The 26995-nt window shown below is 43.6% G+C and overlaps 2 protein-coding genes across 2 annotated transcripts; both read right to left on the bottom strand.

Annotated features, from left to right (window-relative positions):
• Positions 1–4822: 4822 nt before the first annotated feature.
• On the bottom strand, positions 4823–9254 carry LOC139395345 (uncharacterized). The gene is made up of 5 exons (XM_071142912.1): positions 9177–9254; positions 8891–9019; positions 8644–8776; positions 8523–8554; positions 4823–5140 (listed from the first exon to the last, which is right to left on the bottom strand). Exons 1-5 carry the CDS (start codon positions 9252–9254, stop codon positions 4823–4825), a joined length of 690 nt encoding a protein of 229 aa, XP_070999013.1.
• A 3240-nt stretch (positions 9255–12494) lies between these two features.
• Positions 12495–23531, bottom strand: LOC139395346 (protein NLRC3-like; the record flags this gene model as incomplete). Its single annotated transcript, XM_071142913.1, has 10 exons — positions 12495–13057; positions 13227–13273; positions 16085–16258; positions 16704–16877; positions 16957–17130; positions 19791–19964; positions 20050–21850; positions 21952–22118; positions 22234–22389; positions 23449–23531. Coding segments are annotated over 10 exons (3513 nt in total), but the record flags the coding sequence as incomplete, so codon positions are not given.
• Between the last annotated feature and the right edge of the window lie 3464 nt (positions 23532–26995).

Genomic DNA, 26995 nt, shown 5'->3' with positions numbered 1-26995 from the left:
CAAGGCCAGGTCAACTATGATAGGCTATAGTAATGGTTGACAAGGCCAGGTCAAATATGATAGGCTGTAGGAATGCTTGACAAGGCCAGGTCAACTATGATAGGCTATAGGAATGGTTGACAAGGCCAGGTCAACTATGATAGGCTATAGGAAGGCTAGACAAGGCCAGGTCAACTATGATAGGCTATAGGAATGCTTGACAAGGCCAGGTCAACTATGATAGGCTATAGTAATGGTTGACAAGGCCAGGTCAACTATGATAGGCTATAGGAAGGCTAGACAAGGCCAGGTCAACTATGATAGGCTATAGGAATGCTTGACAAGGCCAGGTCAACTGTGATAGGCTATAGGAAGGCTTGACATTTTGATCCAATCCCGTATGGCATCCAGAGAGCTATGAAAAAATAATTTTGTCGGGTCTATGTAGCCTATTCACATATGAACCGAAGGTCGCGTGCACACGCGCGCACACACTCACACACACAGTGCCCTATCCACGTCCTAAACGAAGGTAGGAGCAGCAGCATAACCTGGCTATTACATGATAACAAGAAGGACACTTGCTACCGGATAACAAATAACATCAATGACAATCCAAACATGCACGAGACAATCCAAACATGCACGAGACAATCCAAACATGCACGCTTACTTCCCCAGCTCCTCGAAAAGCTGGAATTCATCGGTGAATCTCGTGCAAATCGTTAGCGCCATCCTGAAAGCGACGGCAGTGTAGCAGACCGTAGACGCGATAGAGATGGATGTAATGCTAGATCCACACTAGCGTTGTCGTTGACTTCACCACCAGCTCTTTACTGCACGAACGAATAGATAGAAAGCTGGGAAAAAAACAGCGCAGAACAAGGCGAATCATACAGCGATGGCTTCTGTACAACAGCCCTGGCTCGAATGAAGAGAAGAAGAACGCTCTGCCGCAGCGACAGAACGGAAGACGCACCACTAGTCCAGTCACCAAACGCTGTCTGCCGCGAAGGACGATTGTTAAACCTAAATTCCTTTCTTTTTTTTTTGCAACGACAACAGCGTTATTGGGAGGATTTAGGACAGTGGATCTGGTGTATGCAGCTCACAGAGCGGAGACGCTGCATTTTGTCTGCATTTCTAGCTGTCTGTCCGTCTATAGCGCGTCCCCTCGTTTTGCCACTGAGGTGTGCGTGTGTGGTCGTCACTAGTTACCACAGCCACAAAGTATAATTATGGCTAAACCCGCATATATCTACAATTTATCTTCTTAAAATTTGATTTATAACCTAACCCTAACCTCAACCATAACCAAAACCACACTGCCAATCTTGACTTTGTGGCTGTGGTACATTGACAACCCCTCCCACAGGCTCTGCGATCAGCCCCTCTACCCACGTCATCCTTGTACTTAAAATACTATCTATCGCCTTCAATAATAATAATAATAATAGTGACGATGGTGACGATAGTGATAACACGTTATTATATTAAGACATAATACATCGTGTGAATAAACTGTTATTATTCATCTATGATCATATCTGATTGGTGCGGCAGGTAGCCTAGTGTTTAGAACGTTTGACTAGTGACTCAAAAGTTGCTAGAGCGGATCCCCGGAACAGACAAGGTAAAAAAATCTGTCGTTCTAAACAGGGCAGTTAGGCCGTCGTTGTACATAAGAATTTGTTCTTAACTGGCTTGCCGAGTTAAATAAAGTTTAAATAAATACAATACATAATCAATAAACTGTTATTTGTGTGTTTAATGGTTCTTCTATTCTTGTGGGGGATCTTAATGTCCCAACAAGGAAATGTGTCCTTCATGGGGACATTTCCCACATCCCCCATGAGGACATTTCCCACATCCCCCTTGAGGACATTTCCCACATCCCCCTTGAGGACATTTCCCACATCCCCCTTGAGGACATTTCCCACATCCCCCTTGAGGACATTTCCCACATCCCCCTTGAGGACATTTCCCACATCCCCCTTGAGGACATTTCCCACATCCCCCATGAGGACATTTCCCACATCCCCCTTGAGGACAAATGCTGTTTTAAACAAAAGGGTTAGGTTTAGAGTTACGTTTAGGGTAAGAGGTTAGGTTTAGAGTTAAGTTTAGGGTAAGAAGTTAGGTTTAGAGTTAAGTTTAGGGTAAGAGGTTAGTTTTAGAGTTAAGTTTAGGGTAAGAGGTTAGGTTTAGAGTTAAGTTTAGGGTAAGAAGTTAGGTTTAGAGTTAAGTTTAGGGTAAGAGGTTAGGTTTAGAGTTAAGTTTAGGGTAACAGGTTAGGTTTAGACTTAGGTTTATAATTAGGGTAAGAGGTTAGGTTTAGCGTTACGTTTATAATTAGGGTTATGGGTAAATGGTTCAAATCTGTCGTTCTGCCCCTGAAAAAAGCAGTTAACCCACTGTTATTAGGCCGTCATTGTCAATAAGAATGTGTTCTTAACTGACTTGCCCAGTTAAATAAAGGTTAATTTAAAAATGTGAATTAAAAAGGGTTGAGGTTAAGGTAAGGGTTAGAAAAGATAGGATTTTGAATTGAAATCAATGTTCGGTCACCACGAGGCTAGATGAAACAAAACGTGTGTGTGTGTGTGTGTGTGTGTGTGTGTGTGTGTGTGTGTGTGTGTGTGTGTGTGTGTGTGTGGTAACTGGGTACTACAATGCAGTCTGATCACTATAGTTAGATTTTATTTTATTTGACTATTTAAAATACATCCAAATGTTCCACCAGGCAACAGATGTATCCCATAATGACAGAGGATAAATAGTCAAAGTGAATTTCCATGGTGGTCCTCTATTGGTTGGCCACGGTGGTCCTCTATTGGTTGGCCACGGTGGTCCTCTATTGGTTGGCCACGGTGGTCCTCTATTGGTTGGCCACAGTGGTCCTCTATTGGTTGGGCATGGTGGTCCTCTATTGGTTGGCCATGGTAGTCCTCTATTGGTTGGCCATGGTGGTCCTCTATTGGTTGGGCATGGTGGTCCTCTATTGGTTGGCCATGGTAGTCATCTATTGATTGGCCATGGTAGTCCTCTATTGGTTGGCCATGGTGGTCCTCTATTGGTTGGCCATGGTAGTCATCTATTGGTTGGCCATGGTGGTCCTCTATTGGTTGGCCATGCTAGTGCTCTATTGGTTGGCCATGGTGGTCCCCTATTGGTTGGCCACAGTAGTCCTCTATTGGCTGGCCATGGTAGTGCTCTATTAGTTGGCTATGGTGGTCCTCTATTGGTTGGCCATAGTGGTCCCCTATTGGTTGGCCATGGTGGTCCCCTATTGGTTGGCCACAGTGGTCCTCTATTGGTTGGCCATGGTAGTGCTCTATTGGTTGGGCATGGTGGTCCTCTATTGGTTGGCCATGGTGGTCCTCTATTGGTTAGCTATGGTGGTCCTCTATTGGTTGGCCATGGTGGTCCCCTATTGGTTGGCCACAGTGGTCCTCTATTGGTTGGCCATGGTGGTCCCTTATTGGTTGGCCATGGTGGTCCTCTATTGGTTGGCCATGGTAGTCCTCTATTGGTTGGCCATGGTGGTCCTCTATTGGTTGGCCATGGTAGTCCTCTATTGGTTGGCCATTGTGGTCCTCTATTGGTTGGGCATGGTGGTCCTCTATTGGTTGGCCATGGTAGTCCTCTACTGCTATTAACCCAACCACCCAACTATATGTGATGAAGTGAAAAGCCCCCCCCCCCCCCTCCCCCCCCCCACCAGCTAATATAGAACATGAACTGTGGGCAGAGACGGAGGCATCGATTTTTTTCAAAGGTACAGGATTGTTTAATTTATTCAACCCCATCTGAACATAATATATTTTTTTACCATTCCCAAAAGCACCTGGTGCACATACAGTTAGGTATTACATCTCAGACTGACTTACTAACGCCAGATAGCTTAAAACAATGACAGAAAAACCTCAATGTAAATCGCACTAGAATGATACATTTATGGATTTTCTTTACGGTATTGTTTTCACTTCATTCAACCCGCCTACCAGACACCCGCCCTTCATCCACACAGTGTTTCATGACCCTAAACACAAAGATTTAACCGTGGGGACTGCAGATGAGACCCACACATCACTAGTTGGTACCCCAACACTGTTACTATCCATTAGGTTGCTACCCAAACAATGTTACTATCCATTCTACCATTAGGTTGGTACCCAAAAACTGTTACTATCCATTCTACCATTAGGTTGGTACCCCAACACTGTTACTATCCATTCTACCATTAGATTGGTACCCCAACACTGTTACTATCCATTCTACCATTAGGTTGGTACCCAAACACTGTTACTCTCCATTCTACCATTAGGTTGGTACCCCAACACTGTTACTATCCATTCTACCATTAGATTGGTACCCCAACACTGTTACTATCCATTCTACCATTAGGTTGGTACCCAAACACTGTTACTATCCATTCTACCATTAGGTTGGTACCCCAACACTGTTAATATCCATTCTACCATTAGGTTGGTACCCCAACACTGTTACTATCCATTCTACCATTAGGTTGGTACCCCAACACTGTTACTATCCATTCTACCATTAGGTTGGTACCCCAACACTGTTACTATCCATTCTACCATTAGGTTGGTACCCCAACACTGTTACTATCCATTCTACCATTAGGTTGGTACCCCAACACTATTACTATCCATTATACCATTAGGTTGGTACCCAAACACTGTTACTATCCATTCTACCATTAGGTTGGTACCCCAACACTGTTACTATCCATTCTACCATTAGGTTGGTACGCCAACACTGTTACTATCCATTCTACCATTAGGTTGGTGCCCCAACACTGTTACTATCCATTCTACCATTAGGTTGGAACCCCAACACTGTTAAGCTGAAGCATTGACCAAAGATAGGGGTCAATCTCCCGAAGAAGGTTGATCATCCTGGAACACGACTCAGTTCCTTTTCTCAACACCATGTCGATGATGTCACGTGCCTTCTCTGCCCTCTCAGCGATCACCTTCACTGACTCCATTTCCTCCTGGTTGATGACTGTGTGTTGCAGGAGTCCGTCCAGCAGTTCATTCAGGACAGGTCTTGACACTCGTTTCACAAACTCTGTCCGTACAGAACGCAGCTGCAGTTTTGCAGAACGAGCCGGACCTCCTGCCCCCAACAAGAGTCAGGTTACAAAATGATTACATTTGTACATTTACATTTCAGTCATTTAGAAGCAGACTCCTAAAATAAAAGTATTGAGAAAACATTCTCTTTTACAATAACGACCTGAACATATCACATATTCACATTTAGGGACGGTTTCACAGACATAGAAAAACAGACTGGGGCATTCAGAACCAGGCTAATCTACATCACGTCCTGGAGGAGATGTCATTGGGGCATTCAGAACCAGGCTAATCTACATCAAGTCCTGGAGGAGATGTCATTGGGGCATTCAGAACCAGGCTAATCTACATCAAGTCCTGGAGGAGATGTCATTGGGGCATTCAGAACCAGGCTAATCTACATCAAGTCCTGGAGGAGATGTCATTGGGGCATTCAGAACCAGGCTAATCTACATCAAGTCCTGGAGGAGATGTCATTGGGGCATTCAGAACCAGGCTAATCTACATCAAGTCCTGGAGGAGATGTCATTGGGGCATTCAGAACCAGGCTAATATACATCAAGTCCTGGAGGAGATGTCATTGGGTCCTTCAGAACCAGGCTAATCTACATCAAGTCCTGGAGGAGATGTCATTGGGGCATTCAGAACCAGGCTAATCTACATCAAGTCCTGGAGGAGATGCCATTGGGGCATTCAGAACCAGGCTAATCTACATCAACTCCTGGAGGAGATGCCATTGGGGCATTCAGAACCAGGCTAATCTACATCAACTCCTGGAGGAGATGTCATTGGGGCATTCAGAACCAGGCTGATCTACATCAAGTCCTGGAGGAGATGTCATTGTTCTTGAAGACAGTATTTTATAATCTGGACTAGTCCAGGTCCTACAGTAAACCCTGTTGACTGGCCCTCAAGTCATTGGTTTGTACATTGCATTCGGAACCAGGCTGATCTACCTCAAGTCCTGGAGGAGATGTCATTGTTCTTGAAGACAGTATTTTATATTCTGGACTAGTCCAGGTCCTACAGTAAACCCTGTTGACTGGCCCTCAAGTCATTGGTTTGTACATTGCATTCGGAACTAGGCTGATCTACCTCAAGTCCTGGAGGAGATGTCATTGTTCTTGAAGACAGTATTTTATAATCTGGACTAGTCCAGGTCCTACAGTAAACCCTGTTGACTGGCCCTCAAGTCATTGGTTTGTACATTGCATTCGGAACCAGGCTGATCTACCTCAAGTCCTGGAGGAGATGTCATTGGGGCATTCAGAACCAGGCTGATCTACCTCAAGTCCTGGAGGAGATGTCATTGTTCTTGAAGACAGTATTTTATAATCTGGATTAGTCCAGGTCCTACAGTAAACCCTGTTGACTGGCCCTCGGGTCATTGGTTTGTACATTGCACTCGGAACCAGGCTGATCTACCTCAAGTCCTGGAGGAGATGTCATTGGGGCATTCAGAAACAGGCTAATCTACATCAAGTCCTGGAGGAGATGTCATTGTTCTTGAAGACAGTATTTTATAATCTGGACTAGTCCAGGTCCTACAGTAAACCCTGTTGACTGGCCCTCAAGTCATTGGTTTGTACATTGCATTCGGAACTAGGCTGATCTACCTCAAGTCCTGGAGGAGATGTCATTGTTCTTGAAGACAGTATTTTATAATCTGGACTAGTCCAGGTCCTACAGTAAACCCTGTTGACTGGCCCTCAAGTCATTGGTTTGTACATTGCATTCGGAAAGTACGACTTGTTCAACATTTATATACACAACATTCCATAATGACAAAGCAAAAAAAGGCTTTTGCTAATTTTTACACATGTATTAGAAGATACTCGAAATCGAGCTGATGGATCTTGTTTCCATTGATCATCCTTGAGATGTTTCTACAACTTACTTGGAATGAACCTGTGGTAAATTCAATTGATTGGAATGCACACACCTTTCTATATAAAGTCCCACAGTTGACAGTGCATGTCAGAGTAAAAACCAAGCCATGAGGTCGAAGGAATTTGTCCGTAGAGCTCTGAAAAAAAGAAAATCTCGAGGCCCAGATCTGGAGAAGGGTACCAAAAAAATCTGCAGCATTGAAGATCCCCAAGAACACAGTGGTAGCCATCATTCTTAAATGGAAGAAGTTTGAAACCAACAAGACTCTTCCTAGAGCTGGCCCGCCCGGCCAAACTGAGCAGTAAGGACAGAAGGGCCTTGGTCAAGAAGGTGCTCAAGAACCCAATGGTCACTCTGACAGAGCTCCAGAGTTCCTCTGTGGAGATGAGAGAACCTTCCACAAGGACAACCATCTCTGCAGCACTCCACCAATCAGGCCTTTATGTCAGAGTGGCCAGACGGAAGCCACTCCTCAGTAAAAGACACATGACAGCCTGCTTGGAGATTGACAAAATGCATGATAAGACTCTCAGAGCAGGAAAAAGATTATCTGGGTATGAAACCAAGATTGAACTATTTGGCCTGAATGCCAAGCTTCACGTCTGGAGGAAACCTTGCATCATGCTGTGGGGATGTTTTTCAGCGGCAGGGAATGGGAGACTAGTCAGGATCGAGGGAAAGATGAACGTTCAAAGAGATCCTTGATGAAAACCTGCTCCAGAGTGCTCAGGACCTCAGACTGGGGCGAAGATTCAGATCATGAGAAACAAGATTCTCTGGGTATGATGAAACCAAGATTGAACTATTTGGCCTGAATGCCAAGCTTCACATCTGGAAGAAACCTGTCACCATCCCTACAGTGAAGCATTGAGGTCGGCAGCATCTGTACAGTGAAGCATAGAGGTGGCAGCATCATACTGTGGGGATGTTTTCAGTGACAGCGACTGGGGGACAAGTTAGGATCAAGGGAAAGATGAACGGAGTAAAGAACAGAGAGATCCTTGATGAAAACCTACTCCAGAGCGCTCAGGACCTCAGACTGAGGCGAAGGTTCCCCTTCCAACAGGACAACATCCCTAAGCACACAGTCAGGACAATACAGGAGTGGCTTGGGGACAAGTCTCTGAATGTCCATGAGAGGCCCAGCCAGAGTCCGGACTTGAACCCAATCTAACATCTCTGGAGGGACCTTAAAATAGCTGTGCAGCAACACTCCCCATCCAACCTGACAGAGCTTGAAAGGATATGCAGAGAAGAATGGGAGAAACTCTGTGCTGAGTAAAGGTTCTGAATACTTATGTAAATGTGATATCTGTTTTTGCTTTGTCATTATGGGGTATTGCTTTGTCATTATAGGGTATTGTGATGTCATTATGGGGTATTGTGATGTCATTATGGGGTATTGTGATGTCATTATGGGGTATTGTATGTAGATTGATGAGGAAAGAAAACAATTGAATCCATTTTAGAACAAGGCTGTAACGTAAGAAAAAGTGGAAAAAGTCAAGTCAATACTTTCCGAATGCTCTGTAACTCTCATGTTTACTTACTAGTTGAACTGGTGTCAGCGATGTATTCATCTGAAAGATAAACAAAATGAGGTTATATCACTCTAAATAGCATCTGGTACTAAAGTACAAAGTTATGAATGACATAGGCTCCTTCCTACCTGTTGGTACTATTTCTTTCCACGCTGTCGTCTCATCATCACCAAATAATTCCATCTCAATGTCAATCCCTGTCATTTTCACAACCGCCCTGAAAAAGCTTGGTGTGGTGTCTCTATGTATGAGATGAACCCTCTGGAGGGGGAGAGAGATGGTGAGAGAGAGAGAGAGAGAGAGAGCGAGAGAGATCAATGCATAGAACTGTGACTGAAATGTCAGATTCATGTTCTTAGTCTACTAAAACTGTACCGGTGGATTGATGGAGGTTGAACAGGGAATGTTCAGTCTGAAGGAACTCTTCAGCTTGAAGGACCGCTCTGGTCTTGTGTTGGGAAACCTTTTAGACCCTTCAAACTTTATTTCCTGTTGTTCCACAGCCTGCGAAACGAGGCACGGAATGCCCAGCCAGTCAATGTATAGTCTTACTCAAACATTATTTAGAAAACTAGCAACACACTTATCTTCATGTAATGAGTGTCAACATAAGCTGCACCATTGGTTAGTTAAGGTCATCTCTATAATAATGGTCTCTCACCTGTATTTGGCCGGGGTTACTGGGGAACAGGTACAGGCGTGGAATTAATGTTTCCCTTTTCACTGTCAGATAGAGCATCAGCTCACAGTGGACATCTACGTTCCAAGAAAGGATATAGCTCAGTATAACAGAGATAGCTGAGAACTTGGGATGGAGAATCTTAGCATGGAATCTGGTGACCTCATGCACTTCCTCTAAAGACACTCCATGTTCCTCTACATGAAGAATCTTCATCTCATTCCTCAGGGAAGGGTTGGTCCCTGAACAACACAATAAAAAGGAGACAGAAAGACAAATATTGTATTATTCATCCAACTAAAACACAAAGAATATGCAGTACCAGATCACAGTAAACTCAAACTCCCAGAACAGTTCATTCATTAACTCAGGAAGTGAAACTCAGTTACATGGAAACATCTTTCTGAATATTATTTCTATATGGTTTTACCCAAACAGAAACAGTGTGGCAGATGAACTTCCTCCAGTTCACCCAACTCCATAGTGATGTCCAGCAATGGACCACCTTGTGTGTACTGCATGTCTTTCAGAAGTTGACTGTAGGGTTCCCAGTTCCTGAAGTGATACTTCAGAATGACATCTCTCTCACACAGCCAGCGGAGCCCAGACACTGTGCACTCATAACTCCCTTTGGGTGTCCTGTGCCTTATGGCAACAACAAGATGTGGTAGAGAGGGTCAATCATCAAATGGAGAGGTTGGATAAGAAGACTATTCCCAAAGGTAACGGGGAAATACACTAGCAGGTGGAATGAAATGTTAAAAGTAGTTATTTTACCTGAACATTGTCACTCCCTGGACAGTGGAAGTCAAGGGTTCAATCTGATGCCAGTGTGTGGAGTCCTGAACAAGGACAAGCATGTCAGTAATATATATGGGGCCTGTTTCCTGGACACAGATTGAGTCTAGTGCTGGACTAAAAAGCATGCTCAATGGAAGTTTCAATAGAAAGTTCTTTAAGGTCCAGGACTAGACCTAATCTGTGTCCGGGAAACTGGCCCATTAACCAAAGTAACTAATCTAATGTATTTATTCAATGTTACATGGAATGCTGGGGATTTATCAATTAAACTGTCTAATGATAAAATATGACAACAGGTAAAATCCTGCATGCCTCCAAGCAGAACACAGGACTGTCTATATCCCAGTATGAATGGTTGGTCAGAACACACCTGGCTTTGAGACTGTGTTAATATTACTAAAGCAGAACACAGGACAGTCTATATCCCAGTATGAATGGTTGGTCAGTACACACCTGGCTTTGAGACTGTTTATATTACTAAAGCAGAACACAGGACTGTCTATATCCCAGTATGAATGGTTGGTCAGTACAAACCTGGCTTTGAGACTGTGTTTATATTACTAAAGCAGAACACAGGACTGTCTATATCCCAGTATGAATGGTTGGTCAGTACACACCTGGCTTTGAGACTGTGCCTGACTCCTGCAGGTATGTAAAAGTAATAATTGACATTATGACTTACCTCAACATGGTCACAAGTCTTACAGCTCTGAGGAATCCCTGAAGTCAAAAGTAGTTATTTAAAATGGACAATCTCAAGTAATAATGAATTAATAATTATGAAATAGACTTGTAACTAAAATGAATATAAGTGAGCAACAGTCTCAGAATGTACACTCATTAGCATACCATAATCTGACATTAGAGTTATATTAATTAATGTTTGTGAAAGCAGGAAACAACATCTGAAGGAAAAATAGTTTAAAATTGACAACATAATAATTAATTAATAATTATTATATAGACTTGTAATAAAAATGAATATAACTTATATAATATAATAATATAGAATGTTTTGTAGATGTTGGGGACTGATTTCTGGTAGATTCTAGGATGAGAGCTTAAAGGTAGAGTCAGCTAAATGATGATGTACGAGCAGCACCACAGATATTGTGATGAGCAAGATGCCCGACTTCTCTCTCACACAGTCACACACAGTATCTGCCCAGGTGCAAGGGTTCTCTTCACTCTCTTACAGCGTGTTAGTCACGGGACCAAAACAGCAGAGAAGATTAGCCTCCAATGTTCTTTGTTGTTATGGAAGTTCACCCATTATGCTGTTTACCTTTGTGCGTCTACGTCGTATCGCTGACTCTACCTTTAAGTTTGTTTTGACCAAATAGATCATGATTGTGTTCCTTGCCTGGGACAAAACTATAATGAATGCTTTTTAGCGTATTTTGATTTTAAAACAATTATCAGTTAACTCACATGTCTCAGGTCCAGACTTGATCCAACACTCTCCACCATGGTCGCTGGTGATGGACAAGCAGGAGGACAGTGATTAAACTAAATATAACTTATAAAAGCTTGATATAGCATACATATATACGTTCTAACTGTCTATAGGTCCAACAGAACACATTAAAACACACCACTACTACTAATTTAACTGTCTGTAGGTCCAACAGAACCCATTAAAACACACCACTACTACTAATATAACTACTACTAATCTAAGCCCATAGAAACACATTCAAGAACACATACATAGAAGACAGTCAAAAAATAAATCATAAGACAAGGTTTTGAAGTGTCTTTCCTACATGTAGGAGATATAAGAAAGCTTTGGCAATATGTTTTGGGGGGTTAGTGACAACACTACCTTCAAATGGAGAACACCATCGTGTTCGTGAAAATCGGCCCTTTTCATTGTGGGGTCAGATGAGTTTGTAGCCAAACCGGTTCTGACGCTACAAACACAAGTTAGCACGTTGACAGTTCTGACAAAACGCTCTGCCACCTTTCACCGTGGATGAGGTGGATTGAAACACAGATATATCTATCTTAAACTGGCGGATGTGTCACACCCTGATCTGTTTCTCCTGTCCTTGTGATTGTCTCCACCCCCCTCCAGGTGTAGCCCATCTTCCCCATTATCCCCAGTGTATTTATACCTGTGTTCTCTGTTTGTCTTTTGCCAGTTCGTCTTGTTTGTCAAGTTAACCAGCGTTTTTGTTCTCAGCTCCTGCTTTTCCCAGTCTCTCTTTTTCTCGCCCTTCTGGTTTTGACCCTTGCTGGTCCTGACTCTTAGCCAGCATGCCTGACCACTCTGGCTGCCCCTAACCTGAGCCTGCCTGCCCACCTGTAACTTTGCCCCACCTCTGGTTTACTGACCCCTGCCTGCCTCGACCTGTCTATTGCCTGCCCCTGTTGGAATATTAAACCATTGTCAAATCAATGTGTCTGAATCTGGGTCTTACCTTGATTCCTGGTAGGATGATTGAAGAGGATTTTGTTATTATGTTACCTAGAATGATTGTTACCTAGATCGATGACTCACCTTTGATTGTGTCGATCGTCTATCTGACACAGAGTGACTGAGGAGGAGGAAACCTCAAACCCAAACCCAGGATAGAGGGGTTCAGTGAATCTGGTGTGTTCTGTGTAAAGGTGTGTCAGTGTACCAGAGGAGGACACACTATAGAAGGACAAAGTACCAGCTGACCAGTCCAGATACACTCCAACTCTGTTAGGAACTGGATCAGAGATGGATCTTCTGACACTGACTCCGGGATGGTAAAAGTCATAACCGCTATCAGAGCAGAATAAACACCAGGACTTCCTATTGAGTCCAATCCAACTGTCATCCTCATCTCCCCTCCTCTTCATTCCTTTGTACACCACACCGATGTAAATCTGGTCACCGTCCATCTCCACCTCCCAGTAATAACGACCTCCAGATAAGCCTTCTCTGCAGAGAACTTGGAAAAGACAATCAAATCTGTCTGGATGGTCTTCATAATGTTGCTTCTCCAACACCCATGTCACCTTCCTGTTCCCCTCAGACAGTATCAGGTGTGGGTTTACTGTATTTGGGTCCAGGGTGAGATGACAAGCATCTGTAGACAAAAAGGAGAGTTTGATCAAACCACATCTTCATATAAAATGTTACAGTGCAAGTATTGATTAGTTACTATAGTTCTGAATATACAGTTAATTAAGAAGAACAAGTATTGATTAGTTACCATAGTTCTGAATATACAGTTAATTAGGATTGAAGAGACTTACATTTCCTCAGCCCTGATTTCAGCCTGCACTCTCCACCATGATCCACACTGTAGGATAGACAGGTTATTGACTGATAAAGACCTAATAAAGCAGTCAACATTTAAACCATATTGTTGTGTTCTGGTGTACTATCCAAGTTCATTACTAGAGACATACAGGTATTCTAGCCTAGCTACTGCATACAGAATGGAGACATACAGGTATTCTATCCTACCTACTGCATACTGAACAGAGTACAATTCATTACTAGAGACATACAGGTATTCTATCCTACCTACTGCATACAGAACAGAGTACAATTCATTACTAGAGACATACAGGTATAGTATCCTACCTACTGCATACAGAATGGAGTACAATTCCAACAGGATATCAGAGATGCAGAAGAAGAGTCTTCATGTGGTGATGATGTATGCTGTGTTGGAGTGCTCAGCCTGCTGAGTAAACTTCCCCCTTAATTCTACCATCAAGTCCTCATGTTACTGAACCTACTCCACTACATACAGTGGCAAGAAACAGTATGCGAACCCTTTGGAATTACCTGGAATTCTGCATAAATTGGTCATCAAATGTAAACAACAATAGACAAACACAGTCTGCTTATACTAATAACACACAAACAATTCTACGTTTTCATGTATTTATTGAACACACCATTGTCACGATGTGGCCCTTTTTGGGGTGTATATCGTGGCTCCCCTCTCACTCTCTCTCCCACATCAGGTTTTAAAACGGTCATAAACTCCTGCTAGAAACTCTCTCTCTTTGCTGCCATGGAGTATGGAGCAAGAGATCCCATGGAGTATGGAGCAAGAGATCCTATCCCATGGAGTATGGAGCAAGAGATCCTATGGAGAACATATCATTTTTATTTAGAAACTCCTAATCCCCAAAATGGGAGAATTAAACAATATTTCAATTTTTTGGGGGAATGTGGGAATGGTCCATGGACACTTAAGAGACAGTCGTGTCATTTTATTTGGTGATCTCATGAAGGACAGGAAACACATATCTCTTAAAAAGTGTACATTTTCCCAGCTGTCAGGTTCACTTTTGAATGTTGTATAAGATGGATGGATAAGTAGAAAAGTACTTTTGAAAAAAAGAAAACAGTGTGATTTATTCTTCTAAATGATAATTGGTTGTTTTACGGTAATTTATGCAGTCAGTAGCCACGCCCAGGTGGGCCACAAACACGATGAGACCCACCCCTTTTCTACTCAAGTATAAAAGCCCCCCTCCGTGACCCAATTCACACCAGACCACGTAAACCACGATGTGCTAAGTTTGCATAATGGTCAAATTTTCTAAGACCAAAACATGGCGGGGTACGCTGGTTAAACATTACAAGTCTACCAGAGGATAAGACTAGAAAACATGGAGCTGGTTTAAGAACTACAACTCTTACATGTTAAAATGGTTAAGAACTATAACTGTTACATGTTAAAATGGTTAAGAACTACAACTCTACGGAGACCATTCAGCTGTAGTTTTGGCTGAACGGTTGGAAAAGAGTTCAACTCTGAGACTATCAACTCTGAGACTATCGATTGGATTTAATAACTGGTTGAAGCTCCTTCAATAACCTCAAACCAAATGTTTTCTGTTGTTGCGGATCAGACCTGCACAATGGTCGGGAGAAATTCTGGACCATTCATCTTTACAAAACTGTTTCAGTTCAGCAATATTCTTGGGATGTCAGGTGTGAACCGGTCTCTTGAGGTCCTGCCACAGCATCCCAATCGGGTTGAGATCAGGACTTCTGTGTTTTGGGTCATTGCCCGGTTGCATCACCAATCTTCTGTTGAGCTTAAATTGGCGGAGAAGATAGCCTTCCTGCAAAATGTCTTGATCAACGGAAAAAATGAATTCCCAAATTTATAATAGCAAGGTGTCCAGTCCCCGAGGCAGCAAAGCAGCCCAAAACAATGATACTCTCTCCACCATACTTTACAGTTGGGATGAGGTTTTGATGTTGGTGTGCTGTGCCTTTTTTTTCTCCACACAGTGTTGTGTGTTCCTTCCTTCCAAAAAACTAAACTTTAGTTTCATCTGTCCACAGAATATTTTGCCAGTAGCTCTTTTTCTTCAGATGTGCAGCAATGTTTTTTTCTGGCATCTTCCGTGGCGTCCTCCCTTGAACACCATTCTTGTTTAGTGTTTTACATATCGTAGACTCGTCAACAGAGATGTTAACATGTTCCAGAGATTTCTGTAAGTCTTTAGCTGACACTCTAGGATTCTTCTTAATTAACCTCATTGAGCATTCTGTGCTGTGATCTTGCAGTCATCTTTGCAGGACGGCCACTCCTAGGGAGAGTAGTAACAGTGCTGAACTTTCTCCATTTATAGACAATTTGTCTTACCGTGGACTGATGAAAATCAAGGCTTTCAGAGATACTTTTCTAACCCTTTCTTAATCTTAGGTCTTCTGAGATCTATTTTGTTCGTGCTTCACATCAGGCAATGTTTCTTGTGAATAGAAAACTCAAATTTTGTGAGTTTTTTTTATATGGCAACGTAGCTCTAACCAACATCTCCAATCTCGTCTCATTGATTGGACTCCAGGTTAGCTGACTCCTGACTCCAATTGGCTTTTGTAGAAGTCATTAGCCTAGGGGTTCACATACATTTTCCAATCTACACTGTGAATGGTTAAATTCTTTATTCAATATAGACAATAAAAATACAATAGTTTGTGTGTTATTAGTTTAAGCACACTGTGTTTGTCTATTGTTGTGACTTTCATGACCAACTGATGCAGAAATCCAGGTAATTCCAAAGGGTTCACATCATTGGTATTGCACCTGTATGACACAACCGCTGCTCACACTATTAGGACATCTATTCTGACTTACTTCAGCTTCATCAGTTTATATGTGGGATCCACCAGAGCAGCTGAAAGCAGTTCCCCTGCAGAGTCTCCTGGGTGATTGTAGCTCAGGTCCAGCTCTTTCAGGTGGGAGGGGTTTGACCTCAGAGCTGAAGACAGAGCAGCGCAGCCCTCCTCTGTGACCAGACAGCCAGACAGCCTACAGAGAGACACAACAGCTGTCTCGGTTGGTGTACTGGTGTCAATCGTCTTGTAGGACACCAATACATTTGTCCATGACACAAACATTTTGATGAAATATTAGATTTTCAGAGTATTTATTTCACTAAGCTCAGTACCGACCTGACTGAAACAGCTGTACTTACCCCAGTGTGTGTTTACAGTCTGGATCCTCCAGTCCAGCAGACAGCAGTGTAACTCAGCTCAGTACCGACCTGACCGAAACAGCTGTACTTACCCCAGTGTGTGTAGTTTACAGTCTGGTGCCTCCAGTCCAGCAGACAGCAGTGTAACTCAGCTCAGTACCGACCTGACTGAAACAGCTGTACTTACCCCAGTGTGTGTTTACAGTCTGGATCCTTCAGTCAAGCAGACAGCAGTGTAACTCAGCCCAGTACCAACCTGACTGAAACATCTGTACTTACCCCAGTGTGTGTAGTTTATAGTCTGGATCCTTTAGTCCAGCAGACAGCAGTGTAACTCCTGAGTCCTGCAGGTCATTGTCTCTCAGCTCCAGTTGTTTCAGTTGTGAGTTGGGTGAACTCAGGACTGAGGCCAGATCTGAACAGCAACCCTCTGTCAGACCACACTGACCTAGACTAGAGGGCAGAAGAACACATGATTAACACATGTTTAAAACATCCACATAATAACTCATACTGAAGATAGTTAACTCACACCAGTGTCTGTATGTTGCAGAGTGGACTGGTTAGTCCAACACAGAGCAGCTCCACTCCTCTGTCTCCCAGGTCATTGTAGCTGAGGTCCAGTTCTCTTACGGGGGAGTTTGGTGTCTGCAGAGCTGAGGCCAGAGTCTCACAAGATTCATATGTGAGGTTACAGCCGGCTAGTCTGGAGAGAGGAGATATAGTGATACACTTTTTCTAACACAGGCTGGACCTCTGCAGGCAGAATGAGAGCAAAGTACACTGACCCCAAAAATATCAACTCAACATGCAACCACTTCAAAGCTTTTACTGAGGTACAGTGCATTAGGAAATCAACTAATTGAAATTAATTCATTAGGTCCTAATCTATGAATTTCACATGACTGGGAATACAGATATAATTCAGAAAACCAGTCAGTATCTGGTGTGACCACCATTTGCCTCATCTCCTTTCGTATAGAGTTGATCAGGCTGTTTATTGTGGCCTGTGGAATGTTCTCCCGCTCCTCTTCAATGGCTGTGCAAAGTTGCTGGATATCGGCGGGATCTGGAACACGCTGTCGTACACTTTCGATCCAGAGCATCCCAAACATGCTCAATGGGTGACATGTCTGGTCAGTATGCAGGACATGAGAGAACTGGGAAATGTTTTAGCGTCCAGGAATTGTGCATAGATCCAATACGGGGCTGTGCATTATCATGCTGAAACATGAGGTGATGGCAGCAGATGAATGGCACGACAATGGGCCTCAGGATCTCATCACTGTATCTCTGTGCTTTTTCAAATTGCCATTGATAAAATTCAATTGTGTTCATTGTCCGTAGCTTATTCCTGTCCATACCATAACCCTCCCGCCGCCATGGGGCACTCGGTTCACAAAGTTGACATCAGCAAACCTAAAATTAAGTTGGATGCGGCTTATGGTAGAGAAATAAACATTGAGTTCTCTGGAAACAGCTCTGGTGGACATTCTTGTAGTCACCATGCCAATTGCATGCTCCCTCAAAAGTGTCATGTCTGCAACAGTAGGGACATGAGAAATTCATGTTCAAGTCATCAAATGCTCTGAAAAAGAACAATTATCTGCAAAAAACGAATCAATTGCTAGCTAGCTACGTCTATCTTCGCTGGACCTGTGTTCACAATGTATCCAATTGACTTCGCTAGTCCTGTGTTCACAATGTATCCAATTGACTTCGCTAGTCCTGTGTTCACAATGTATCCAATTGACTTCGCTAGTCCTGTGTTCACAATGTATCCAATTGACTTCGCTAGTCCTGTGTTCACAATGTATCCAATTGACTTCGCTAGTCCTGTGTTCACAATGTATCCAATTGACTTCGCTAGTCCTGTGTTCACAATGTATCCAATTGACTTCGCTAGTCCTGTGTTCACAATGTATCCAATTGACTTCGCTAGTCCTGTGTTCACAATGTATCCAATTGACTTCGCTAGTCCTGTGTTCACAATGTATCCAATTGACTTCGCTAGTCCTGTGTTCACAATGTATCCAATTGACTTCGCTAGTCCTGTGTTCACAATGTATCCAATTGACTTCGCTAGTCCTGTGTTCACAATGTATCCAATTGACTTCGCTAGTCCTGTGTTCACAATGTATCCAATTGACTTCGCTAGTCCTGTGTTCACAATGTATCCAATTGACTTCGCTAGTCCTGTGTTCACAATGTATCCAATTGACTTCGCTAGTCCTGTGTTCACAATGTATCCAATTGACTTCGCTAGTCCTGTGTTCACAATGTATCCAATTGACTTCGCTAGTCCTGTGTTCACAATGTATCCAATTGACTTCGCTAGTCCTGTGTTCACAATGTATCCAATTGACTTCGCTAGTCCTGTGTTCACAATGTATCCAATTGACTTCGCTAGTCCTGTGTTCACAATGTATCCAATTGACTTCGCTAGTCCTGTGTTCACAATGTATCCAATTGACTTCGCTAGTCCTGTGTTCACAATGTATCCAATTGACTTCGCTAGTCCTGTGTTCACAATGTATCCAATTTCGGTTTTGCTTTCTGTAACTTTGTTGCTTGTCCTCTCTGCATGTATAGGCGCTTATCGCGTCATCATATCTTTTCCAGCTGTCCCGTAATCTGATTTGAATGTGCATTCTAGAATGCCCTTCTAGCCAATCAGAAATGAGCCTTCAACAATGCTGAGGAATAACTCACGTTAAAAACATACCAACTCACTCAAGATATTTAACCTTTGTGTGGTGCCTCCAGGAATGTGGCCGGGGGATAGCCACTGTTTTGAGTGTCAGCAACACCCCACAACCAGCATTGTAGGTTGCAGCAAGCTAGGCTGCCGCAAGCTAGGCTGCCGCAGGCTAGGCTGCCGTAGGCTAGGCTGCCGCAAGCTAGGCTGCCGCAAGCTAGGCAGGGCTATATCCACTCCTGAGTCCACTTAGCCTCGTTATGCAGCAACGCTCCTGGGACATTTAAGGTGTTGCTTTAGTTCAGCAAGGGAGAGCTCCTGGCTGCACATTGTGGTCTCCACAGGAAAACTAGCCGGACTGCAAGTGAAGCTGGGTAGTAGCCTAGCTAGTTTTCATTCAAGTTAAGTCTAACTCTAGGTTCAGATCATTAGAGCCTTTTGTTTTCAGTTACAGTTTGATAACCTTAGTGATTCTATTATTTTGAATAAATGTGCCAGACTAGCAGGTTTACTCTCCTATGTGTTAGACTGATATGGTTCCATCCTGCCAGCCACACCAAGAGAGTCGTAACATTTATTTTATATATTTATCACATTTTATGTATATGTAATAACTACGAATAAATAAACAATAAAGAAACAGGGGATACTGAAGATATTTAACTCACACTAGTGTCTGTATGTTGCAGAGTGGATTGGTTAGTCCAACACAGAGCAGCTTCACTCCTCTGTCTTCCAGGTCATTGTAGCTGAGGTCCAGTTCTCTCAGAGGGCAGTTTGGTGTCTGGTGAATTGAGACCAGAGTCTCACAGGATTTATATGTGAGTTTACAGCCATCCAGTCTGGAGAGATGAGATAATCTGTTAGATATACAAATCCTTCATTATAATGATACTGTATACACATCAACTCAATAACATAACTCACAGTGCTCTCTTGCAGGTTTTCACTACCGGCATTAACCTCTGATAACCTTTCTCTGATGTGTTGTATCTCTTCAGTTTAAACTTCTCCAGCACCTCCTCTGACATCAGTAACAGGTAGGCCAGGGCTGAACATTGGTCAGGTTTTAGTCTTGTTTCTGAAAGAGTTCCTGAATGCAGGGAGTTCTGCATGTCTTCAACTAGAGAGTTGGCACCAAGTTCATTCAGACAGTGGAACAAGTTGATGATTCTTTCTGGTGAGGATTCCTCCTTGATCTTGTCTGAAAGGTACCTGACTGTTCTCTCAACTGTTTCCTCATTGGTCTGTGTTGTACTTCCTGTCTGTGTCAGAAGGCCTCGTAACAGATTCTGATTGGAATCCAGTGAGAGACCCAGAAGGAAGCGGAGAAACAGGTCCAGGTGTCCATTCTCACTCTTCAAGGCCTGGTCCACTGCTCTCCTGTGTAAGTCAGACAACTGGATTGACTCCTTCTCTTCATCATCACTAGTTGGGGAGAAAACATTTTCCTTCTTGTCCAAAGAAGATTCTAAAGCATGCACTGCTGCTAGAAACTCCTGAATGCTCAGATGCAGAAAGCTGTAGACCTTGTCTTGGTACAGCCCAGATTCTTCTTTAAAGATCTCTGTACACAATGCTGAGTACTCTGACGCCTCTGTGACATCAAGGCCACACTCTCTCAGGTCCTCCTCATAGAAGATCAGGTTGCCCTTCTGCAGCTGTTGGAAAGCCAGCTTTGCCAGTTTCAGGATCATATCTTTGTCTGACTGAGACAGTTCCTTGGGGTTTGTCTCTGTGGCTTTGTTGTACTTCTTGTTCTTCGCAATGATTTGGATGAGAATGAAATGTGAGTACATCTGGGTCAGAGTTTTGGGGACTTCATCCTTCTCTGCCTCTTTCAGCATCATCTCAAGGACAGTGGCTGATATCCAACAGAAGACTGGTATGTGGCACATGATGTGGAGGCTCCTTGACGTCTTCATGTGTTTGATGATTTCACTGGCCAGATTCGGATCTTTGATTTTCTTCCTTAAGTATTCCTCCTTCTGTGGATCATTGAACCCTCGTACCTCTGTCACTTGGTCAACACACTCAGGAGGGATCTGATTGGCAGCTGCAGGCCGTGAGGTTATCCAAAGGAGAGCAGAGGGAAGCAGATTCCCCTTGATAAGATTTGTCAGCAGCACATCCACTGAGGTCGGCTTCGTGACATCACAGCATTTCTCATTGTTTTTGAAGTCTAGAGGAAGTCGACACTCATCCAGACCATCAAAAATGAAAACAGTTTTGGTTTCACCATCTTCAATGCTGTCAATCTCTTTCAGCTCTGACAAGTAGTGGGAAATATGTTGCATCAGACTGTATTGGTCCTTTTTCAGGTTCAGATCACGGAAAGGAAGAGGAAACATGAAATGAATGTCTTGATTTGCTTTTCCTTCTGCCCAGTCAAGGATGACTTTCTGCACAGAGACTGTTTTTCCAACACCAGCGATTCCTTTGGTCAGCACAGTTCTGATAGGTTTGTCTTGTCCAGGTAAAGGCTTGAAGATGTCGTTGCATTTGATTGGTGTCTCTTGTGTGGTTTGTTTCTTGGATGCCATCTCTATCTGTCTAACCTCATGTTCATTATTGAGCCCTCCACATCCACCCTCTGTGATGTAGAGCTCTGTGTAGATGTCTTTGAACAGACTTTGGTTTCCATGGTGTCCAATTCCTTCAGATATGTGTTGATACTTGTGTTTCAGTTTAGCCTTAATCTCTTGTTGGACTGTCAGCAGAGTTTGACCTGTGGGAAAACAATGAGAGTTGGGACTCATAAGTTAATGTGTGTGTTTTATAAGGGCCTTTGTACCGTTCTTTGTGATATTGTATGAAACACAGTCTTACTTCTTCTGTCCAGAAGGTTGTGTGTGGTCTTTAATGCATCCTCACTGTCCAAACTCCCCAATTCATTATTTTCATCTGGTAATGGTTCCTGGCTGAAAGCAGGTGGCTGATCACTCCTCATTGATAGCAGGCTGGTTGTAGGGGACTCTGCTCTGGGCTTCTGGACACTGAACAAAACAGGGAGGCAGATCACCTCATCAAAATCAAATCAATACCTCATCTACTTCCTTTCAACAACACATATCTTTAAGAGAACTGTATATTTTACATTTAATCTCTTACCTCTTCGAACTGGTGTCTTGGGTAATTCTGGAGGCAGTGTTCCCCTCCTCTCTCTCCCCAATTAGACTCATTTTAGAGGCAGTGGTCTCCTCCTCTCTCTCCCCATATCGACTCCTTTTAGAGGCAGTGGTCTCCTCCTCTCTCTCCCCAGAGAGACTCATTTTAGGTGTAAGTCACAGCTCACTCAGCTACAATAAGAGATAACAGAACAGTCAATATTTCCAAGGATACATTACAAACAGTTAAAATAGCTATCAGGTATTTGTTCTATACCAAGTGTAAGGTGTCCTCCATCCTCCAGTCTCAAACCGCAGTGCGCCCCCATGTGTCTCTGTTAAAACCGGTCACCTACAGTCCTCCATCCTCCAGTCTCAACCCTCAGTGCGCCCCCATGTGTCTCTGTTAAACTGGTCACCTACAGTCCTCCATCCTCCAGTCTCAAACCGCAGTGCGCCCCCATGTGTCTCTGTTAAAACCGGTCACCTACAGTCCTCCATCCTCCAGTCTCAACCCGCAGTGCGCCCCCATGTGTCTCTGTTAAACCGGTCACCTACAGGCCTCCATCCTCCAGTCTCAACCCCCAGTGCCCCCCACCGTTACGCCATACAGGCCATCCTTGATTCCAAACGCCTGAGAGGTCTCATCCACTACCTAGTGGACTGGGAAGGTTATGGGCCTTAGGACCGGGCCTGGGACCCCGACCAAGAGGGGGGGGGGGGCTAGTTAAAATTGTCCCTTTCCTAAATTAGCCATGGATGGAGAGAGGGATTCTAACTTGTGGTTTAACTTAATTCTTCATACTGGCCAATGATTATAATGGTGATTCCGATCCAACCATTTATTCATACAGTGTTCTGGCCTGAGAGGATAGACGTTAAATATGTAGCTAGATGTAGAAGGCTCATGTTAACTAGCTAAAGTTACCCATGAATGGAAGTTAGGCCGGCGAGCAAGCATTTTAGCCAAGTAGCCTAGACAATGAACAAGAAAAATGTGTACTGTATGACAGAGTGATAGACCGTTTTGTCAACATGACAGAGAGGAGGATGTCATTGGTGTTTCTCTACGATTAGGGTGAGTCAACATGTTTTTTTTCTACTTGTATGAACGTGCACACAGACACCATGAACCGTTCTTTGCAACGTGCAGTAACTCTCTGTGGTTCTAAATTAATAGTTGTTTAGTGGTCCAGAAATGTCGGAAACATGAACTTGCTTGACCCTGCTGTAGGTCGTGTAACTGTCTTTTAAATACAATATGCTTTGCGGACTTAACCGGACAGATGTTGCGCTCTGGTTCTGTGATAAAACAAAGGTGTGGTTGAATTCTTATTGTCCCGGGACATAGTAATTATATATTAATAACAGTGATTTTACCCACGCACCGATACTGGTGTGACCTCATAATTGGCGTGGATGTAATGTGGACACCCCCGCTTTAGGCTTCTGTAGGACTGAACCGGCCAAGTTGATGTAAGAGCTACGGAATGTTTTAATTATAGGCTATGTCCGGGCGTTCTCCGTTTTTATATTTTTTAATTTGTATCATGTCATTCATTATCAGCCACTATCGAGAACCAGGGTCAGTAATACCCACGTACATTTATAACTGTCACTTGAGTGTTCGTTTCCTTCTAATTGTATCTTCCATTGTTGCATCATTCCATTCTGTTCACCTTTCTGTCCTCTGTCACGTCAGTGTAAGTTGTTCCTGAGGGTCGTTAGCATCAGGCTAAAGTTGTGCAACAATGTGGAACATATCGCCTGTTTTGAGTCATTATGGAACTCAGACCCCACGGAGCGGGTTAAACCTGTCGCCTGGTGCTCGGTTCGCGACGACTGGACCGTTGTCATACGGTTCCTTTATTAGTGAGAATTAGGGGTAGATGTACAGGACCCTCCCTATTCAACCTCTATTGCACACCTTCCAATGTTTCATGTATTCAACTTGAATATGACAACTTTCAGGATGAATCAAACCGCTGTATTTATTATTTATCAATATATTTCGTGTGAAAACGCTGTTGAATGATAACTGCAAGTGGGTGTTTTCAGTGATTGAATTACATGTATTTAGCGCACGTGAAGGAACCACGCCTGCAAAGCCCGTTATGCAACTTAATAAGGTAAACTGTATAAACTGATGACAAGTGCGTAGGAAAGGCGTGAATAATCAGGGCGTAATTTCATAAAATTGGAATAGTGCCCTTAGTGAATACACACATGCACTGCTTGAGTTCACATGAGGTGCGATCAGTTTATCTCGCCCGTTGTACTGGGTCTTGTATTCAGAAGAAGAAAGGTGTGCCGACAACGATTGAACCAGTGGGTAACATTCTGCAACGGTGCACCGGCCAATTTATCGAGCGCACAGCAGTGAGCAAAACGGACAACCACTTTCCTGATCGGTGTCGCCAGAAAGCATTTTCAACTTTGATTTAGCCCTACATTCAAATAGTTTCTATGCCCATTGTTGCTCGTCACTTTCTCTTGACTGACTTGACGAAACAGAGTGTTTTCTTTAGTGACAGCTTCACATAATTCCGATGCACGTCTTCTAACGTAGTTTCATCATGCCGATAATAATCACGATAATGCGCTGTCCGTCGCCTTTACCAATAATACTCTACCTCATAGCCCTGTAGCCCACAACACCACATTGGATCATATTGATTAGGCTAATTAATATGAATCAACACCAATGTAAATAAGACTAAACTTGCCATTCTTGAAAGCTGAAATCTATGTATTGTATTAACTTTACAATTCTTCAGACGTCTTTCCCTTAAATCATCTGTCTCTTTATGAAAGCCTAGCTTCTCCACAACACTTTTCTACATTAAATTAAAAAAGAAGTTACAAACCTCACATGTTTTTTGTCTTCTACCCGTAAAGTCCATTTCTTCCTCTAGGTCCTTAAACATGGACTACCTGTGTTGGGACATGAGGTGTAGGGAGGATGGAGGTGGAGAGAGGGAGAGGTGGAGAGAGGGAGGGGAGGATGGAGAGGGAGAGATGGAGAGAAGGAGGTGAGAGGTGGAGAGTGGGAAGGGAGGAGACGTAGAGAGAGGGAGAGGTGGAGGGAGGAGAGAGAGGGAGGAGACGGAGAGGTGGGGAGAGGTGGAGTGTGAGAGCGGGAGGAAACAGGTGGTAAGGGAGAGACCTTGAGAGGATCTGCAGAGAAGAATAGAGGAAACTCCCCAAATACAGGTGTGCCAAGCTTGTAGCATCACACCCAAGGCTGTAATCACTGCCAAAGGTGCTTCAACAAAGTCTGAATACTTATGTAAATTGAATATTTCCGGGTAGTTAACATAATATGTTAAAATGTCTAAAAACCTGATTTTTGCTTCTGTCATTGGAAAATAAAAATGATAGAAAAGGCCCAAGGAGTTGGTGGAATTGTCCTTTAATTCATGGCCACTTGCTCAGGGACGCTTTAATTAGGTCAGGTGGAAATGTCCAATAGCTGTGGTAATTAATGCACTGCCAAGGTGGAGAGAAGGTGGACTTTGTGGCCTTTATAGCTGTGGTAATTAATGGCACGACTTTGTGGCCTTTATAGCTGTGATAATTAAGGGTACTGCCAAGGTGGAGAGAAGGTGGACTTTGTGGCCTTTATAGCTGTGGTAATTAACGCACTGCCAAGGTGGAGAGAAGGTGGACTTTGTGGCCTTTATAGCTGTGGTAATTAATGCACTGCCAAGGTGGAGAGGAAGTGGACTTTGCGGCCTTTATAGCTGTGGTAATTAATGGCACGACTTTATGGCCTTTGTAGCTGTGGTAATTTATGGCACGACTTTGTGGCCTTTATAGCTGTGGTAATTAATGGCACTGCCAAGGTGGAGAGAATGTCCAGATAGATAGAAATTATAGTGATTGTGGGCAATAAGATTTCACAGCATAAGAGTTACATGGGATATTGGCACAAGCCGTACCACCCTCTCACGTCCTAGAACCGTACCACCCTCTCAGGTCCTAGAGCCGTACCACTTTCTCAGGTCCTCGAGCTGTACCACCCTCTCAGATCCTAGAGCCGCACCACCCTCTCAGGTCCTAGAGCCGTACCACCCTCGAGCCGTACCACCCTCTCAGATCCTAGAGCCGTACCACCCTCTCAGATCCTAGAGCCGCACCACCCTCTCAGGTTCTAGAGCCGTACCACCCTCTCAGGTCCTAGAGCCGTACCACCTTCTCAGGTCCTCGAGCCGCACCACCCTCTCAGATCCTAGAACCGCACCACCCTCTCAGATCCTAGAGCCGCACCACCCTCTCAGGTCCTAGAGCCGTACCACCCTCAAGCCGTACCACCCTCTCAGATCCTAGAGCCGTACCACCCTCTCAGGTCCTAGAGCCGTACCACCCTCTCAGATCCTAGAGCCCGGGAAGGGTTATATGGAGAACTACAAGAATGAAGTGGGAGTTGTGTTTGTTTTGGCAATGTACTATTTTTATTAGGGTGGATGAAGTTAGTTTCACTGTTACGCATTGATTTTTTATTTTTTCTTTCAAACCGTCCAGTTGGTGGCGGCAATACACCTTTTGGGGCGCAGTCCTCCATAAACCCCACAGAAGAAGAGGAGGAGGAAGAACGTTGTCGACCAAGAGGAATGTTTAAAAGGTTTGTAGCGTTCTTTTACAATTTTATGTAGAACTCGAGAGAGTGATGATTTAGGGGTTAAGACATCCGCCATGTTATTACGATATTGATTTAAACTTTCAAGAATGATTATTTTAGGCTTATTTACATTGGTGTTGATTAA

The sequence above is a fragment of the Oncorhynchus clarkii genome, unplaced genomic scaffold, assembly GCF_045791955.1.
Source record: "Oncorhynchus clarkii lewisi isolate Uvic-CL-2024 unplaced genomic scaffold, UVic_Ocla_1.0 unplaced_contig_10815_pilon_pilon, whole genome shotgun sequence".
NCBI lineage: Eukaryota > Metazoa > Chordata > Actinopteri > Salmoniformes > Salmonidae > Oncorhynchus > Oncorhynchus clarkii.
Note: the sequence above shows the minus strand (reverse complement) of the source record. Positions and strands in the feature narration are given on the sequence as shown.